The sequence below is a fragment of the Colletotrichum jinshuiense genome, chromosome 3 (assembly GCF_051148585.1).
Source record: "Colletotrichum jinshuiense chromosome 3, complete sequence".
Taxonomy (NCBI): Eukaryota; Fungi; Ascomycota; class Sordariomycetes; order Glomerellales; family Glomerellaceae; genus Colletotrichum; species Colletotrichum jinshuiense.
Window position 1 is genome coordinate 5,813,520 of NC_139310.1, and position 17,941 is coordinate 5,831,460.

Here is a 17,941-nt window from a genome sequence, read left to right on the forward strand (position 1 = left end):
TTCCCCACCACTTCCTATAAAAACAACTTACATTCTCAAACAACGCAATAATGACGAACCAGCAGAAGCGCATCTTCATCACCGGAGGCAGCGGTTACGTCGGCTCAGTGGTCGTAGAGTTGGCGGTCGCAGACGGCTACACAGTCCACGCCCTCTCGAGGAACGAGGCCAGCGACGAAAAGCTGCTTGCCCTCGGCGCCGTGCCCGTCCGAGGCGACCTCACATCGCTCGACGTTCTCCGCCGCGAGAGCAAAGAGGCAGACATCGTCCTCCACCTGGCCACAGCCTACGTGTTCGGCGGCGAGACGTACGAGTTCTTCAGACCCACCGACACCGCCGCCGTCGACGCCATCGCTGACGGCCTGGCCGGCACCGACAAGCCACTTGTCGTCACATCCGGCACCCTCTCCGTCTCCGCCGACCCCACCGGGGCCGAGACCACGGAGGCGTCGCCGGCGGATCCGAAACCCATTAACACCCGCATCAAGACCGAGCTGCACTCCCTGGGTCTCTCCGGCAGGGGGATCCGGGTCACGTCGGTCCGCCTGGCGCCCTACGTCTACGGACGCGGCGGCAGCGGCGTGGCGCAGTTCCTGGGCATCGCCGCAAAGACGGGCAGCGTCACCTTTGTCGACGGCGGCAAGAACCGCACCACTGTTGTCCACGTCGACGACGCCGCGCGGCTGTACCTCCTCGCCGCGGAGAAGGGCCGGGCCGGCGAGATCTACAACGCCAGCGCGGCGACCGACGTGACCTCGCACCAGCTGTCCGTCGCCATGGCCGAGGCCGTCGGCGTCCCCTTGAACGACATCAGCGCGGACGATGCGAGGGCGCAGTTTGGGCCCACGGTGGCGTTCTTCCTGGCTGCCGAGAACAGGGCTTCGGGCGGCAAGGCCCGCGAGGATCTTGGCTGGGCGCCGCAGGGCCCAGGAATCTTGGAGGAAATCAGCAAGGGTTCGTATCGGGAAGTTGCCAAGGCCCTCTCCGCAAGCAAGTAGCGGCGCAGGGGGGGGTGGTTGTGCTCATTTTGGGGAAAGGCAGCTGGGCGGCACGGGGTGAGGGGAACCATACCGTCTCCAAGTGCCAAGCACATAATAAACATACCAAGGAACCATAACAAGTAAAGTTCCCTTTTTGCTCATTTTATGAACTACCCCAACGGCGGCGCCCTTGGCGTTTTCTTTTGCCAAGTGAGCTTGTTCTGACGACTTCGGTCTCTGTCCTCTTCGCTCCACTTCTCGATTCCAACAACCGAGAAACGCAATGGTCTCTCCTAGCCACTATCAGCCAAAACCCTCTGGCCGCACGAGATCGCGGCAACTTTGTAAATTGCCGTAGGGCGTGGGCTTAACATGATCAGTACGACAGCAGAAGAGCTGCCTCTGCGAAGACGAAATTGTCGGAGAGGGGTAACTCAGCAAAAACAGTTCTGGAGCGGCAACAGCACCTAAAGAGACTGACAAAGAGCTTTTCTACCCTTTTGTTAGCTAACACATCCCCCACTATCACTGGGATATTATGCAACGAACCCAAAAGTGTGCAATAATTCATGGAATAGATTCTGCTGATGCACATGCGTAGACACGCTTGAGTCGTGTAAACCGCAAGAGATTTACATTTCAACTCCAGATACCACCGAGGCACAATACGAGAAATGAAGGAAAACACATGCCAAACAAAGTGCACGTCACAGCATGTTGAGAAAATAGGCTTCAGGTAATTGATCCCGGTGAGTCAAGTTTTCATTATTGACTAATATTGCTAAAACATTACACACATTACACACATCCTTGTGTACATTACTTAGAATACATAGCGGAACGACAAGTTCTCCTTGTCCGTCTTGTCCTCGAAAGCATGCGCGGTGTAATCGGGAGAAGCCTCGGCAATGCCGGCAGCAACCATCTCATCCCTCTTCTTGTTCTCGCGGACGAGGTAGATGCGGAGGCAGATGATGATGATGATGAGAAGTGCGTAGCAGCCCAAGTGGGTGGCGAAGGCGATGAAGTATCGGGGTCCGTCCCACTTGAGGAAGACCTGGGGGCCAATGGCGTTACCGGCAGCCCAGACGATGAAGTTGATGGCGACGGCAAACTGCTTCTTGGTCTGTCCAGCGACGTTTCGGGAGATGAGAGACAGCGCCAGAGTCTGGGCAGACCAGAAAGACAGGGTGATGTAGTAGCAGATGAGGAGGCCGACGCGCTGGGAGAAGGTGTTGTTGGGGATGGTCATGAGGAGGACGGTGCCGATGACGGAGCTAGCGAGGTTTGTTAGTCTGTGAATTCCAATCCGGAGAAAGGGGTGCTTGAACTTACGGAACGCAGAAGCCGAGCATGACGTAGAGGTTCTGGCCAGTCTTCTTGACCAACCAGACAGAGCCGAGAAGGACAAAGATGATATAGAAACCAAGGACCATGGCGAGGAGCTGGACCTCGAGGGAGCTGAAGCCGAAGCTCTTGATGATGATGTTGGCGAATGCACCGAGGCCGGAGGTGGGCAGAGTGGTGCACAGGGCAATGAGGGAGTAACCCCAGACCTGGGGATCCTTGAGGGCCTCAATAGCTTGCTCGCGCTTGAAGGTCTTGTTCTGGATACCGGTCTGGTTGTCGCGGACACGCTCAACCATCTCCCTCTTCACTTCCTCGGAGAAGCACTTGGCGCGCATGGGCGAGTCGGGCATCCAGAAGAGCACGAAAACACCGAAGATGACGGAGAGGATACCGTAGGCCAGGAACAGCCACTGCCAGGACTTGAGGGGGCCCGTCTTGATGTGGGTGAAGCAGTAGGCGAGGAGGCCACCGACGACTTGCTGGGCACCGTTCATCATGTACCAGTAGGTGACACGGGAAGCTTGCTCCTCACGACGGTACCACATGGAAGAGAGGATGACGAAGGCGGGCTGGCAGGCCGACTCGAAGATACCGAGCATGGTACGGACGACGACGAGGCCCTTGAAGTCGGAGCATGCGGCGTGGCAGGCCAGGACGGTGCCCCAAGCAATGATGGAAAAGCTGAGGTACTTGGCGATGGGGACGCGGGCGATGATGTAGTTCTGGGGGTATTCGACGAAGAGGATGGCGATGTAGATACAGGTGGTGAGCCAGGAGAACTCCTGACCGACGAGCTTGGTGTCTTCCTGGAGGCCCATGATGGAAGCGAAGGACATGGTGCCCTTGTCGATGGCCTGGAGGAAGTAGGTGCCGATCATGACAAGGAGGACGCGGCGGTCGATCATCTTGCGAAGTTGATCGCTGCGCTCCTTTGTGACGGTGACTGAGCCATCGCCGACGTACTTTGACAACTCATTGTCAACGTTCTCGAGGCGCTGGTGGTCGGCCTTCTCGTTGGAGACGGTACGCTCAACCTCGTGGAAGGACTTCTTGCCCGGGGTCGGCGTCGAGGAACGCACGACCTCCGAGTCGTTGACTTCGTTTTGGCCCATTGTGTCTGCTGAGATGTACAATTGGGAGGAAAGGATCCGTGTTGGGTGAGACGCAATGAAGGTCTCAAGGATGTTGCGATGGGGCTTTGGGGTCCGGAGTCTGTCTAACCTCTCGAAAAGAAGTAAGGAAACTGAGCAACCTGACAGAAAGGAAAGAGAGACGAGAACAGGATGCTACCTCGTTCTATATAAGAACAGATGGCAGGTGGAGCACGAAGGGGTTGCAATGGGCGTCGGAGTGGTATTAGGAAGGCAAACCGGGCTTTGGCGTCTTTCCGTTTCCCCTTTCAGCGTTTCCTGCCTGTCGACCCCGGAATCTCACCCCCATCCTCTCCTCATTTTTACCCCAAGATTTCTTGTTGAGAGGGCTACCGTTACCCCGGTCCAGAGTTCGGTCCCCCGCGAAAAGGGACGACGAGAGGCAAGCAAAAGTCCCACACTTGTTCTGGGGAGATGGAGTCGGTCTGCTGCGTGATGAATGGTTCGGCACGCATGTCTCCAGCTGAGAACGGACGTTGAATGGTCGACGAATGTCCGGATGAGTGGGTTCACTTTGGGATATCATTCGACCGAAATGGCGGGAGGCGAGGAGTGTCGATACACCCTCCCCTTCCCACTCCCCTTCTCTAGACTCCGCGCTCGTACGTCCATCCCCAATATCTGGGGAGGATTGGGACTGTGATTTGGCTCGAGATTGGATGAGGTGTCTGATAAAGTGGGAAGTCCGTGGATAGAGCGGCACGAGTCAGGATTGGGATTGGCCGCAACGTTGCGATGACTGGGAGACCCATGGGGGAGCATGCGTAAAAAGATAGTTGGAACAGGGAGTGGGTGCATGGTTCAGACGGAGAGGGTCTCTACCAAACCTTCTTGGTTGGTTCGGCTGACAGGGACGACCCGGCTGGATGGTGTGCGCGTATAGTCCCTCGTGGAGGGAGTGGTTAGTTGATTTCTGCAGCGGGATTCAGAGACTAGGCGAGTCTAGTCGAGGGTTCTACGCTATTGTGTCTCACTCGAGTGCAGCATTTCGAGTCTCGAGTCCCGGGGTTCTTGGGGTCTTGGGGTCTTGGCCAAGAGAAAACAAGCGGTTCACTCTCGATGTCGACAAGTTAGTGATAAGCACACAAGAGGCCGGCGGTCAGCGCCTTGGCAAGGCAGTTGAAGCGCCTCTGCCGGTCGCCGCATTTCTTGGGTTCCTTCGCCGCATTTCTGGGCAGTCTTGGACGAGAAGGTGGGAGGGATGCTCGGCTTCGCGGCGGGCATACAGGGGTGGGATTGGCTGGGGTCCGGCCGATAGGGGGATGGGCGGCCTGCCTCGAAAGAGCGTTTTTGTCGCCGTGGTCCCTCCTCGTCTGACCAACCGAACTCGGCTCACCACCCAAGGAAAAGCTTGATGACGGGAGCTCGGCGAAATCGCGGTCTTGGCTGCATTTGGGGCTCAATAGCGTACTAGCTTCTCCTCCCGGGAACTCTTGGTTCGCTGCTCATCATCGTGCGTCATTTTGCTGTGTCAATATTTGTCGTGATGGTTGGAAACGATGATGGCATGTGGCTCTGGTCATGGCACCGGGACCGGTGCATTCCAACATGGGGCGAGTCTGTTTGGGGAATTTGCCTGGGAGGCGCGGGAATAGAAACAGAGTAGTTCTGGACGTGGGGTCCGTTGTCTTGCATTGAGTCTAATGTACGGTGGTGATAGTGCTTGCATTCGCTGCAGGTGTGGTGAGGAATTTGTCAAGTGTTTTGTTTTTGCGGTTTTTGTTTTTAATCTATTCATGGCTGGGTTGTATCGTCCCGTAAGCGTATTTCTATATGAATAAAGCCCCTTCCCTTCTTCTCAGGTGCCAAAAAAAAAACTTGCTAAAAAATTCAGTCCTGCCTCGTGTGAGCAGAATAATCTCGTTCATCTCGCCTCATCTCAAGCCGGTTTTTATGCTGCTGTGTCAGCATGGCATGGGGGGAACCTTATTCCCTCCACAAGCTGAGGCTGGGGGGGCGGAGGAGGGAAGGAGAAGCCCGCAGTTTCCCCTCAAATCTCCTCTCTGTGCTTCCCCGTTCTCTCTCCAGTTTCTTCCCTTTTCCCCCAAAGATCCAGAGCGGACGGTTGCGGAGACGTGCGGAGATAACTTCCCCAAATCACGAACCCCGGACAGCACGGTTCGGCCGCGACCTCGTAACGGGAGAGTGAAAAATAAAAGGGGGGCGAAAGCAGGGGTAGCCCAGGACGTATTCCTCAGGCTGGAAACACAAAACCAGTCAGGTGTAGGGAAAGAAGAGGGCAGGAAAAAGAACGAACAATATAGGTCGAGGAGGGTCTGAGAGTAATGAAAAATCGGGGAAAGACTCCACCGGCGCGGGGTAACTGGCCCGGGGGGCGGGGGAGGAGGAACCGAGCAGCGAGCGGAGGCGTACCGCTACGTGGCATCCGAAGCGGAGAAGTCCCATTGCGCCCCAGCCAACCACTGTGGTTCTTCAGTATCCAGCATCTGTGCAGCGCAGAAGACAACGCTTTGCACCTGCTGTATTGCAGATTGCACCCGGGGCCTCTGGGCAGGATAGCCAGTCGACGCGTTCCTTCCACGGTTCTCAGTCCAGGCCTCGTGCCCGCGGTCTGTGGGGCTTCCAAGCTCACCAAGACAGAGTCCAAACCGCTCTCTGGAAAGCGCGTCTTGGGCCTCGGCCTGCATCACTCCGAACCCATTTTCCCCTCCGTCCAACCGCCCAGGAACCCCCCGTTTCCCCACGAGGCACATTTCGCCGGGCCCTCCTCTTCATAAAGCATTCTGCACCCAAAGAAAAGGTGCGTCGTGGCGTGTGTTGAACTTCTGTCTCGTCCCCCCCCTGCCTGTCTGCACCCTTTTCTCCCGAAATACCAGAATCTGTCGAGAATCTTATCTGGCCTGATTCGCGCCTGTTGCGTACGTACGTTTTTCAAAGTCACATGCCGTCTGTGCCGCACAATCCTTGAGAAAGGTTGGTACCATCTGTCGCCCTTCATCTGTAGCAATACCTCTTTGGTGTTACTTGGGTCTGGTGTGTGTGTGTGCGCGTTGCAACACCTGGCATGATGCGATGGCTGCCTCACGTATACTACTGGATTCGTATGGCTAACCCTCCGAAACAGACACCAAAAGGGTCCAAACCGTATATTTATCCAGCAAGCTCGTAGTTCAGTACAGCCAAGATGCCCGCCGGAATCACCGAACTCCACGGCATCAAGTCGGCCGACGTCCACAAGCAAGTGAAGCAGCTCATCTACGAGCTCGTCAACATCAAGGACAGCACAGGCGAGTTCTTGCTCAAGCTCGACGATGGCCGCATCATCGACACCAAGGGCTGGAACGACTGGGAGTGGACCCACGGCGTCGGCCTGTACGGTATCTGGAAGTACTACGAGCTGAACGGCGACCCCGCCGACCTCAAGGTCATCGAGGACTGGTTCAAGAACCGCTTCGAGGAGGGCCACAAGGGCAAGAACATCAACACCATGGCCGTCTTCCTCACCCTCGCCTACGTCTACGAGAAGACGGGCAACGAGACCTACGTCCCCTGGCTCGACAGCTGGGCTGAGTGGGCCTACCACGACCTGCCCCGCACAAAGTACGGCGGCATGCAGCACATCACCTACCTCGAGGTCAACGACCAGCAGCTCTGGGACGACACCCTCATGATGACCGTCCTGCCGCTGGCCAAGATCGGCCTCGTCCTCAACCGCCCACACTACGTCGAGGAGGCCAAGAGGCAATTCCTCATCCACCTGCAGTACCTCTTTGACGCCCCGTCCGGCCTCTTCTTCCACGGCTGGACCTTCCACGAGGGCGGCCACAACTTTGCCCGCGCCCGTTGGGCCCGCGGCAACAGCTGGCTGACCATTGTCATCCCCGAGTTCATCGAGCTCCTCAACCTCACCGGCGACGACTCCCTGAGGTCACATCTCATCAACACCCTCGATGCGCAGTGCGCGGCCCTCGTGCCGCTCCAGGTCGAGAGCGGCCTGTGGAGGACGCTGCTCGACGTCCCCGAGGACGAGGGCTCCTACGTCGAGGCGAGTGCCACTGCGGGTTTCGCATACGGTATCCTCAAGGCCCAGCGCAAGAAGTATATTGGAAAGGAATATGAGGCCGTCGCCGTCAAGGCGGTCAAGGCGGTCCTGGACAACATCACTCCCGAGGGCGAGCTCCTCAAGACGTCGTTCGGTACCGGCATGGGCCACGACTTGCAGCACTACAAGGACATCCCGCAGACGAGCATGCCCTACGGTCAGGCCATGGCCATGATGGCCCTGGTCGAGTACCTGCGCGTCTTCATATGATTTTCACGAATAATGCCGAATGAAATGAAAAAAATGAAACTGAATGAACAATACTCTTGTCCCACATCGTGAACCCGTGAAGCCATTGCAACGTCTGACAACTCAATCCCTGGGCAGGCCGGGGGGAAAAAACAGAGACAGGGTATCATGAGACGTCCACTGACCGGGCAGTGTCGGACGACCTCACTCACCCTGTCTCAAAAGACATCCGGACTCGGCCTTGGCGGCGAGACGCGTGTGCCCAGCACCAGCAGGTGTGGTACTCGGCTCAACATTGACCGAGTCCGCCCGAGAGTGCCAAAGAGGTACTGTACAACTCGCCGCGGCCCTTGGCGTCGCAGTTGCGACCCTGCGATTGGGGTAGCCTTGTCCCAGCAAGGTACCGGATCGCCGGTCGTGACAACGCTAGCAAGTTCGTTCTCTGTTGACCGCAGGAGCCGCAACTTAGTCGTCGTGGGAGGGGACGTGTCGGAGACCCCAAATACGCTTGGCTCTGTTTTGGCTGTTGCCCCGTAGGGCAGTTCGCTTGCCGAAGACTGCTCGGTAGGTCGGTGCAATATGGGCAGGCTGCATAACTTGTCCCCGTCTTGGTCACAACTGAGGCTTGCAAGCCCGTGGGGGCCGGATGGATCCCATGCTGCTGGGAATATGCCACGTTCACAAAGGTCCGGTCGATTACAGGCCGAGACACATCTGCCTCGCTGCAGCCGGGCGCGGTCTCTATACCACCCGAACCCATGGTCCGCAGAACTATACGCCTGCCAATCTGTCTGAGAAGTCATCTGTCGCGACGATGAAGTGATGTGATGCCGTCTGTGATGTAGGTGAGAAGGACAATATCTTAGGACCCTCTGGTTGCAGCTCTTTGGTGCGAGCCTTCGCCTTTCGATTTATTGTAAAACCCCAGTCACAATGGCACATGGCATGGTTAACTCGGGCCCATCGATATTGGAATACAATATCTGAGTGGCCAAAACCGCCTTTTAGACGGTTCGCCGGCGTGGTCGGCAACGTCTCGCCCCCAGGCCTCCCGCATTTTGAAGACGATTGTCTTGAACCCCCATCGCCGCCCTCTGCCAGCATTCGAGACACGAAATGACAGACCTGTTCGCTGGCGCTGCACAGCTGCCCTCGGCGACAACAGGTGACTCCGGGTAGCCGGCCCAGCATCCATACCTCCCACTCCTTTGAAGGAAAGCCGGTGCCCTCTCCAGCAGCCCTCTTTTGCTATTGACCGACAGGGCACAAGACCCTGCATGCATATAGCATCGGAGATTTTCATTCCCAGAATCAGATGTCTCGCAGTAGCGGAAGATGATGCCACGCGAGGCATCGGTGATGCCAACAAATCATAGTCACAAGGCTGGGGCCACCCCAAAACCGCAGTGGCAGATGGCCAGCGGTTTTTGGGGGGTCAAATGATTGGCCTGTCGCAAAACACACGAAAACACACGAACCGTTGGAGCAGATTACCAAAGCAAAGAAAAGAAAGGTAGGAAGAAGAGAAAAGAAAGAAGGCTAATCGCCGTTGGGATCTCGGACGATCCGTGCCAGATCAGAGATCAGATGGCACTGGCCAATGACGGAATGGCGATTTGGCGGGTGGACGTCATCGTATGCGCGTGATCGCCGAAGCTGAGGCACGAGGCGAGAAATGAGAGATGGGGGGGAAGGTGGGAGGGATGTCCTGTGTAATCCTCTTGTCTCTGCTATCGAAGATGCGATTGGCTGTTAGTGCACAAGGCGGTTGTCAGCGCGGTGAGCTTAACAGAAGCTTCCCGACCTGCCACCCACATTTTGCACGCGCGCACGGAGCACACCCAAGCGAGGGAGAAGATGAAAAGAAAGGGAAAAAAAAGAGCAAAAAAAAGCCGCTGAAAAATGAGGTCACCCACTGTCCGTGCTTCGTTTCCATTGGATTGGCCCGCCTTCGCTTGCTATGGGCAGCTGTTACCTCACATCCAGCCGAAGCTAATTCCCGCTGATATCCTCGAGCCCAGACATTGACCTTCCTCAACCACCACCAAACCTCAACAACGCCCACTGCGCCCCTCCCGACACACGGATTCTGCCTCTCCCGCACTGCTGGGGCCCTTGGGACGCACATTCGATTCGGCCCGTGTCGTCTCCTGGAAATTCTCTCTCTCGCCCCATTTAACCCCCGTCGCCCCCTCGCATCTACAGACTCGAGACCATGTGCCCGAGGCTGCGATATTGCATTCCATCACCGTGAGACCCTGGCAGCGGGGTAGCGCGGCCCAGCAGCTACACCCGAAGAGGATCTCCCACCGAACCGACCTCCGACGAGTTACCGCCGACGACCCGTGAGCTTCTTTCGACGACGTCACCGCCAGAGCTGCAAACCGCATCTACACCTCGCCGCAAGCCCGCCACGACGCGGCTCATCCCTCGCTCGCCATGCCGCGTACTAATACCGTCCGCGCCGCCGCCGCATCCCGCTCCGCCTCGTCGGGCTCGTTCCACGCAGGCGCCCCCATCCCCACCCTGGGGAGCATCGAATCCAGCCGTCGAGTAACGCTGCGGCGCCAATCTACCCATCGCTATCACACCTTCCCGACGCCGCCTCCAAAGACGCCCCGCGAGCAGTCTTCGGCCGAGCTGTTCCCACATTCCGACACGAGCTCCAATGCATCGGACGACGAGCATGAACAGACCCCTCTGCCCGTCAAGCAGCTTGCTCTGCTCGCCTTCCTCTCCTTGGCCGAGCAGACGGCCCTCAATTCTATCGGCCCATACCTGCCCCAGATGGTCGAGTCGTTTTCCGACATACCCGACTCTCAGACGGGCCTGTACGTCGGCATCCTCGCTTCGGCCTTCGCCCTGGCTCAGCTGTCGACAAATCTGATGTGGGGCTATCTTTCCGACGTAGTCGGCAGGAAACCTACTATGGTCCTGGGCACTCTCTTGCTCGCGGGCTGCTTCGTCGCATTCGGCTTCTGCAAGACGTATTGGCAGATTGTGGTCGTCCACGTCGCCATGGGAATGCTGAACGGCAACGCCGCAGTGGTCCCGACCGTTCTGGGCGAGGTCACGGATCGCTCCAACCAGAGCCGGGCTTTCACCTGGCTCCCCGTCATCTACTCCCTCGGCGGCATCACGGGCCCCGCGCTGGGCGGTTTGTTGGTTGGCACCCTGGGCAAACGGTACCCCTACCTCGCGCCTAATCTTCTCAGCGCGGCGCTGCTGCTCGCCAGCGTGGTGGTCGTGGGCATCTGGTTCGAGGAGACGTTGGAGAGCCTAGAAGACCACAATGCCTGGATTCCCGCCTGGGCAGGGAAGGCTTGGTCTCTGGTCCAGAGACGGACAGAACCGCGGAGGGGCTCATGGGCGACCCGCTGGCCTCGCCGCGGATCGCAGGTTGTGGTGAGCACGTCGGACGACGAAGAAGACGACGACGAAGCTGCCGAGGACCAAGGCCTCCTTCAGCCGACGTCGGAAGACGGCTCCGATGCTGGCGACCACGCCAAGTCTCTCGGCGACCCCGCAACGTGGCGCGAGCTCTTGAACCGCAACACAATCCTGGTGCTGCTGACATACCTGGTCTTCCAGCTGTCCAACATTTCTTACAACAGCCTCTACCCGATATTCGCTGACGCAAACCCCCCGACGGGCCGTGGCTTGCCGCCAAGCAAGATTGGCATCAGCTTGAGTCTCGCCGGCGTGGCCACCATCGTCTTCCAGGCCTTCCTCTTTCGGCCTCTCAAGATGCGATTGGGAAACCTGGGCAGTTACCGCATTGCGCTGCTGGGACTGGCCATCAGCATGGCTCTGATGCCGTGGATTGGTTACCTCGACGACAAGCCGTTCTTCGGCGTCGGCACTGGTTCCACCTGGCTTTACATTGAGCTGGGCGTTATCCTCATCATCAAGAACATATGTGCCGTCGGCGGCTTGTCGAGTGTGATGCTCCTGGTAGGCTTTTCCCCGTCAGCGGCCAACAAGAAACACTGCTAACGAATTCGCGATAGATCACCAACTGCGCCCCGAACCACGCGACGCTGGGAACCCTGAACGGCATCGCCCAGACCCTGTCGGCAGCCGGCCGCAGCTTCGGACCTTTCGTGTCCGGTGCTCTGTTCACGCTGTCCACACGTGTCCACCCGAAGGGCGAGGCCCTCGCCTGGGGCATTTTCGGAGGCATTGCCCTGCTCGGCTGGGTCGCGTCTCTTGCCATTCGCAACCGCGGCCTCGAGAGCGACGACTGGGTGGGCGAGGAGGACGGCACCGACGGCGAGACCGAGCCGTGAACTGCCGCCACAACCTTGCGGGCCTCACGGGCCCGTCCCCGCCGTGCAACCAAAAAAAAGAAAAGGGGCACCGGATCTGTGAGATGTGTGTTGAAAAAATATCGTTGGGTAATCATAGCGTTGCAAAAGGGTCGGAAATGTATCGTACGAAACGATTGAAGCGGATATATTTGCATTGATAGAGGGGCAACTCCATTCTCTCCCCGTAAACTCCCCTCCCTCTCTTCCTCTAGGATGAGAGGAGTGAGGAGCTGCAGCTTTTAGATCAAAGAGGCCTCACTTTAGGCCACACGTCTTGAAAAGAAAATCAAGATGAATTTAGCATTTAAATTTAATTCTTGGTGCGCGTCGCCGGCGGTGTGAATTGTATAACTGTGACAAGTATCGGAGGCATGCAGAAATGATGAACCCCCCCCCTCCCAACTCTGTCCTTGATAGATTGAGTGTTGACTCTACATATCACAGGTCGCACTCCTCGGCCATGTGGGGCCCGACGTCTGCTGTGCAGACGCCTTCAAAAGCACGTAAATCGCACGTACCACTGCGCGACCTGCCCAAGGCAAGCCAGTCGATCGCGGAGAGGGGTGGAGATGGGAGGTCGAAGCGGACTCGACCAACGGCTCCGACGGCCCCGGCGTCAGTGTCAGGCCGGCGGGTCCATACGGCCCGTTCCGCCCCGCTCCGCAACTTTTTGGGCCTTCTTCTGAGTTGGGAAATCCGACACACATGCACCCCCTCCCACCCCCTCCCCTCCCCTCTTCCCCATCTCCGCTGCGGCCTTTCTCTCTCTCTCCCACTTTTCTGGATGGGGTGTTCCTGCCCGGTGACGACTAAATCGAGCTGCATAAGAGACATTTGGAATGGGCCGCGCCGAGGCGTCGTTTAGGCAGGTTTGTGACGCGCGCGGGCTGTCGGCCCGCGCCAGGTCGGTGGCAACCTCCCGCGCCCCCATTCCCCGGGGTTACCCGGTGTTTGCTTCGACCTCTTCCGCGGCCTTTGATCTCAACGTCACCCTGCGCGAGCTGTTTGCTGCCTGGCTGGCCGTTTGGTCAACTGAAAGCGCGCGCGCGGTTCAATGACAAATTCCGGGAGAGTGAGATTTCTAAAATATGGGGGGAGAGAGGCGGTGGGTTTCTCGGACCATAGATTAATAATCACGACACCACCTCCTCCGTGGGCAATTCGATGGGCTTGCCTGCGGGCCTTCTTGATATCTGCTTACTCTATATCTCTTCCACGCCACAACCCCCCTTCCCTTTCCGTCTACATGCCTAGCTCATGCGGACTAGTGGGCAAAAGATGAGAATGGACCAAATGAATTACTATGCTAATGAAATCCACCGTCGTCGTGTGACGTAGTGCTGTATGATGCCCGGCGCCGGTTCTAATGCCAATGCTGTAACACCCGCTCCCCGCTCCCCCCGCCCCAAAGAGAAAATGAGTAAAGAAAAACAATGCGTTGGGCCCTCACTCGCTCGCTAGCCCTCAAAATGCCCAAGAGAAGAAGAAGAAGAAGAAGAAAACTCCAGTCGCCATGTGTGCTTCTTTTCCGTAGTTTTACACCTCGTCAGTGTCCTGATATCCCCCTCGCCGCTGGTTCTATCCGACACTCTCCTGTCTCAGTACCAGGTCGGCGGGATGGACCAGTGCCGGAGCATGGTGTCAACGGCCTTGTTCCACTCGTACTCGAAGCAGGCGCCAAGCTGGGCCGCCTCCTCCCCAGAAGGGTCTCGTCCCCCCCACATCTCGGGCTTTGCGGCCTCGAGGGCGGCGTAGCCGGACACCAGGTCACTGCAAGGGCGCGAGTGTCAGCTTCTCTCTGCATCCCGCGCGTGTTCGTTCGCCCCTTGGGCATGCTCATGCAAGGGCGTGGGGGCAGGGGGCGAATACGCACTCTTCTTGGATCTTCATCAGGCACAACCACGCCAGGTTCCAGCTCTTGTTCGAGTTGGGGTCGTTGCGCACGCGGACATGGGCGTCGTATAGGATGTCGCTACAGAGGGGGTAGCTCCGCGTAAGCCCGCGAAGCTCGGTGAGGAACTGGTTGCTGTTGACGTAGTAGTCCCAGGCGGCGGTCATGGGACCCTGGAAAGCAAGGGCGTCCTCCTCGTTCTCGCAGGTCGCCGCCACCCGCTCTATGCGGCAGAGCTCCGTCAGCGTGTTGACCCGGTGCGTCTCGAGGGACTCAATCAGTTGCTGTACAGAGCGCTGTGCTTCCATGTCAGTTTTTGGGGCGATTCCGAAAGGGAGAGAGGGGGGGGAATGAACATTGTAAGAAACATCAAAACCATGGAATAAACCATGTTAGGGAGGGGGAGAGAAGGGATGAGGACGGTGTGTGTTTAGAGGGTGGGAGATAGTACAAAGAAGAGACCGTGACTAACTTGAACCGCCCTTGGCTTCTTGCTGCTCTTGGAGCTGCGGTGGTGGCTTGATGACCCTCCCGAACGACCGGATCGCGATGAAGACATGGTTGTTGTTGATGATGATGGCGAAGTGCGGGAAGGGTGAGGCTTGCTGATCAGGGGCGATACTGAGAAAGCAGACAGGATGTCTTCAACAGTGAACTGAGTGTCTTGGTCTAGTTGGTCTTGGAGCTCGGCGATGTTCGTGTGTCTGTGGGTGGAAGAGGAGCTCAGGTTCGGACTGGGGGAGCTCAATGATATATCCTTTCCCTTGACATCGGGCGTGGAGACCATCGCGATAGTCAATGTACCCTGACCAACAGATGAGGCTCGTGGATGGTTCGATTGAGGTAACCAACACCACTCCAGCTGGAGAAGTCCGTATGCTCAATGACGTCGGCGGACGACTTTCGAAGTCGAGATAGCCGTCGGGATATCAAAACGCCCCACGGGCACAGATACCGGGGAGGGCGAGTGTCGATTGTGTGATTATGCGCATTCACAGAGCTCTCAGAAGAAAGGTCAAGTCAGAAAGCTTGGGGTGTTTGCAGAGTAACACCGAGAAAGAATTGCGGCGGAGCCCGGGTATTGAAAGAAAGGGCCAGTTTTCTATGGCCGGTACATGATCATGGGAAAGACCGAGGGGAGAAAAGATGACGGTCAAATGCAATAAGATGCAATGGCAGTTGAAGAACGTCGGCGGGCTTTGTCCAAGCCACACATGTCAAATGCCGGACACCACTCCGGTCATGGCAGGAGAGTATCCCGGGAACTCTAAACGCGCAGGAGGCACCCACATCAAGGCCACTGTGGCCGGAGCTGAGGCTGAGGCTGATGGAAGTCATCGGAAAATTGACGAGGGCATAGCACGCGAAGGGGAGTGTGGTCGACCTGCGAGACGGGCCAAGGGTAGGGCTGGAAGGGGGCCAGGAACACCCGAACGGGTGGCCACCATGCTCGCGACCCCAAGCCCCATCTGTCCCGAACATCGGCAGTGCAGCAACTTTAGTCAATATGGAGCATGCTCGAGTGCTCGAATGGCCCTCCGTCCTCGAGGTTGGCCATGCATGGAAGTGCTTCCATGCGGGGTGGTTGGGGAGGGACAGGGAGCTTGAGGTGGATGATTGGCCCAGAGAGGACAGGTACCGGTGATAGAAACTGCTGACAGAGCAGAACGTATTTTTGTCTTCAACGCTTTGGGGAGCTTCCACGGCCGATGACGATGAGATCGTGATACACCAAGACCCAGTAGCCGGGACGGCCAAGCTGCGGGCGCTGCATGGCCCGGGGATGTGACGGGCCAGGTGCAAGGGTAGCAGCTGCAGCCCTACCAGGGAAACTAAACGAAGTAAGGCGGTCTATAGGTTGCTCGGGAAGATGGTCGGCGGGTACAAAAGGTCCGCTGGGTCCCAAAAGATAGACGTGAGATTTTAGTGGGGGGCGTGTCCGTGGCATGGGCCCAGACGGCCGTCCATCACAAGCCCACCTCGAGGATCTGATTGATCAAGCGACCCCTGGCACATCTTCAGGTGAGGATGTGTGGTGCGGTCTCTGCGGCGGTGTGGAGGATGTACGGAGTTGCGAGAAGGCAGTGGCGCGGCTGCTGACCGGGGGGTGGAAAGCTCCCCTTGGCAGCCCAACGGGGATCCGCCAGATTCGTACGATTGTGTCACGCTGATTGCTGCTGCTGCACCAAAGAGGCCCTAATACAAGGGTTTGCCTTTTTTTCTCTTTTTCCTTCCCGCGCAGATACGAAAGCGGAGGTGGGATATGTTGGTGGAGTGGCGAGCGGATGCCATGCTCTGCCGTCGGGGTTGGGCTCGCCGGCGGGGACCGGGAAGATGACCGGGGACGGAGCGGGATTTGTGGCACCAATTGGACATGTCGAGGAAAACCGTGTTGGCCAAGAAGATGCCAGGGAGTATGCAAGACGGAGTGAAGATTACCACTGCGCAGTTCTGATGTCGGCCATCCGGCGATGGACTGCAGAACCCGAGGCCTTGCAGCGTTTGCAAATCGAGAGCGCTCCGACCTTGTCAAGCTCGCGTGGTGTGGTGTCATTCAAACATAGCAATGGGTGCCCCCCTCCCTCTGGACTGACTTGCTTGCAGGTGCGGGGACGATACAGAGTACCAGAGGGCTGAAGATTCACCAGGCCATAGAGCGCGCGAATTGGTCGATTTGCACATCAGCTGCCCCGCATCGTGGGCTTTTTGTTTCTTGTTTTCCTATTTTTCGGGGAGGGTGGGATTCGTAGCGGAGACTTTTGACGGGCGGTCTCCCAGATAATGCAGTCATGAGGACTTTTGCTTCAGGTTGGCCATTCTGTGCCGTTGTTCGGCGTCCCTAAAGGCCAGCAGCAAACAGGAAACAGGGGGCCTGTTCTGGGACGTCTGGCCCATGGATGCAGGGCCAAGGCTATCCTTCGGCCCCCATTCTCCCGCGGACCAGAATCTCGGCCAATGATGGCGGCGAGCGGCTGATTTTCCTGGAAAGGCACAAGGCCAGAAACGTGCTGCTGAAGTTGAGGCTGGATGTAGCTGTAAAACACCCAGCCCTACGTAACAGATCGATCGACAGTTTTGCGTCCGCATGAGCCTAGTGGCCGGTTGATCACGGACTATGACCTCGTGCAGATCGAGTTATTTTTCTCTGCTTGGCCCAAGTTTGTAAGCGCCGAGAAAGAGATGGCTTAACACGGGCGACCATGTGTAGGTGTGCATGTGTAATAGCCCAGGAAGTTCATGTCAATATTTGGCGAGGCAGATTCGCGGATGGCTCCTCATCCGACAAGCGCTCGGCGGCAGAAGCGCGGTGCATGCAACCAAGGGACGGAGATGCCGTCAATTCTCCAGCGGGAGAAATATGTGTGTCTGATGTTTGACATGATCTGTTACGTCTGGAGAACGAGACGCTTCATGGCAAGATGGAACAAGCGCGCCGAGCTAGAGCGCAGGTGGGTGCGGAGGGTGCAGAGGGTAGAAGGATGACGGGGAATCTCTGAATGATAACGACTGCGCCACGGTGCTCCAGCATGCCCCATTAAATAGGCTCATATTCGTTTCCTTGTCCAATTAGGATGCAACTCCTTCAAGGCATAGGGCGTTGATTGGTCACGGATGTGGCTTGCTCCGTTAGCGTGCAGTGTGGCTTTTCCCTCAGCCATGCGGAGTCTCTGGGCCATCCCATCCTACCAAGACAATGGAATCAGGAATCTCTTCCAAATTTGACCACTCTCTCGATCGGGAATCAATTTTCAGGGAGGTAGCCCACAGATTGCTTCCCGAGATATGATGGCCCCCTCGAGCGGCCTGCCTGCGTCCCGGATGCGGGACTGCAGTTAGTGCCTTGCGTTGGCTATGCCTGCCCAATGACCAGCTCTGTTTCTGGGCTGGGCGTGCATGTTTCCTCCAGCGAGCGCGCACATGTGTCCTTGGAGCCCCCACTGAAGGTTTGTCTTGCCGGCCGCGAGATCTCTCTTGCAAACCTGCTTGTGCGTGTGGAAAACGGGCCC

The 17,941-nt window shown here is 57.5% G+C and overlaps 5 protein-coding genes across 5 annotated transcripts; 3 read left to right on the top strand and 2 right to left on the bottom strand.

Annotated features, from left to right (window-relative positions):
- Nucleotides 1–50: 50 nt before the first annotated feature.
- Nucleotides 51–998, top strand: EsH8_III_001525 (uncharacterized protein; the record flags this gene model as incomplete). The annotated part of the gene is made up of 1 exon (XM_083263250.1): nucleotides 51–998. The coding sequence occupies one exon, from the start codon at nucleotides 51–53 to the stop codon at nucleotides 996–998; it is 948 nt and encodes a 315-aa protein (XP_083123737.1).
- An 805-nt stretch (nucleotides 999–1,803) lies between these two features.
- On the bottom strand, nucleotides 1,804–3,442 carry EsH8_III_001526 (major facilitator superfamily domain-containing protein; the record flags this gene model as incomplete). Its single annotated transcript, XM_083263251.1, has 2 exons — nucleotides 1,804–2,257; nucleotides 2,316–3,442. 2 exons carry the CDS (start codon nucleotides 3,440–3,442, stop codon nucleotides 1,804–1,806), a joined length of 1,581 nt encoding a protein of 526 aa, XP_083123738.1.
- A 3,184-nt stretch (nucleotides 3,443–6,626) lies between these two features.
- On the top strand, nucleotides 6,627–7,754 carry EsH8_III_001527 (Six-hairpin glycosidase-like protein; the record flags this gene model as incomplete). Its single annotated transcript, XM_083263252.1, has 1 exon — nucleotides 6,627–7,754. One exon carries the CDS (start codon nucleotides 6,627–6,629, stop codon nucleotides 7,752–7,754), a length of 1,128 nt encoding a protein of 375 aa, XP_083123739.1.
- A 2,418-nt stretch (nucleotides 7,755–10,172) lies between these two features.
- Nucleotides 10,173–12,022, top strand: EsH8_III_001528 (major facilitator superfamily domain-containing protein; the record flags this gene model as incomplete). The annotated part of the gene is made up of 2 exons (XM_083263253.1): nucleotides 10,173–11,687; nucleotides 11,744–12,022. The coding sequence occupies 2 exons, from the start codon at nucleotides 10,173–10,175 to the stop codon at nucleotides 12,020–12,022; spliced, it is 1,794 nt and encodes a 597-aa protein (XP_083123740.1).
- Nucleotides 12,023–13,641: 1,619 nt separating this feature from the next.
- EsH8_III_001529 (uncharacterized protein) lies at nucleotides 13,642–14,721 on the bottom strand (the record flags this gene model as incomplete). Its single annotated transcript, XM_083263254.1, has 3 exons — nucleotides 13,642–13,813; nucleotides 13,917–14,230; nucleotides 14,407–14,721. The coding sequence occupies 3 exons, from the start codon at nucleotides 14,719–14,721 to the stop codon at nucleotides 13,642–13,644; spliced, it is 801 nt and encodes a 266-aa protein (XP_083123741.1).
- Nucleotides 14,722–17,941: the final 3,220 nt, after the last annotated feature.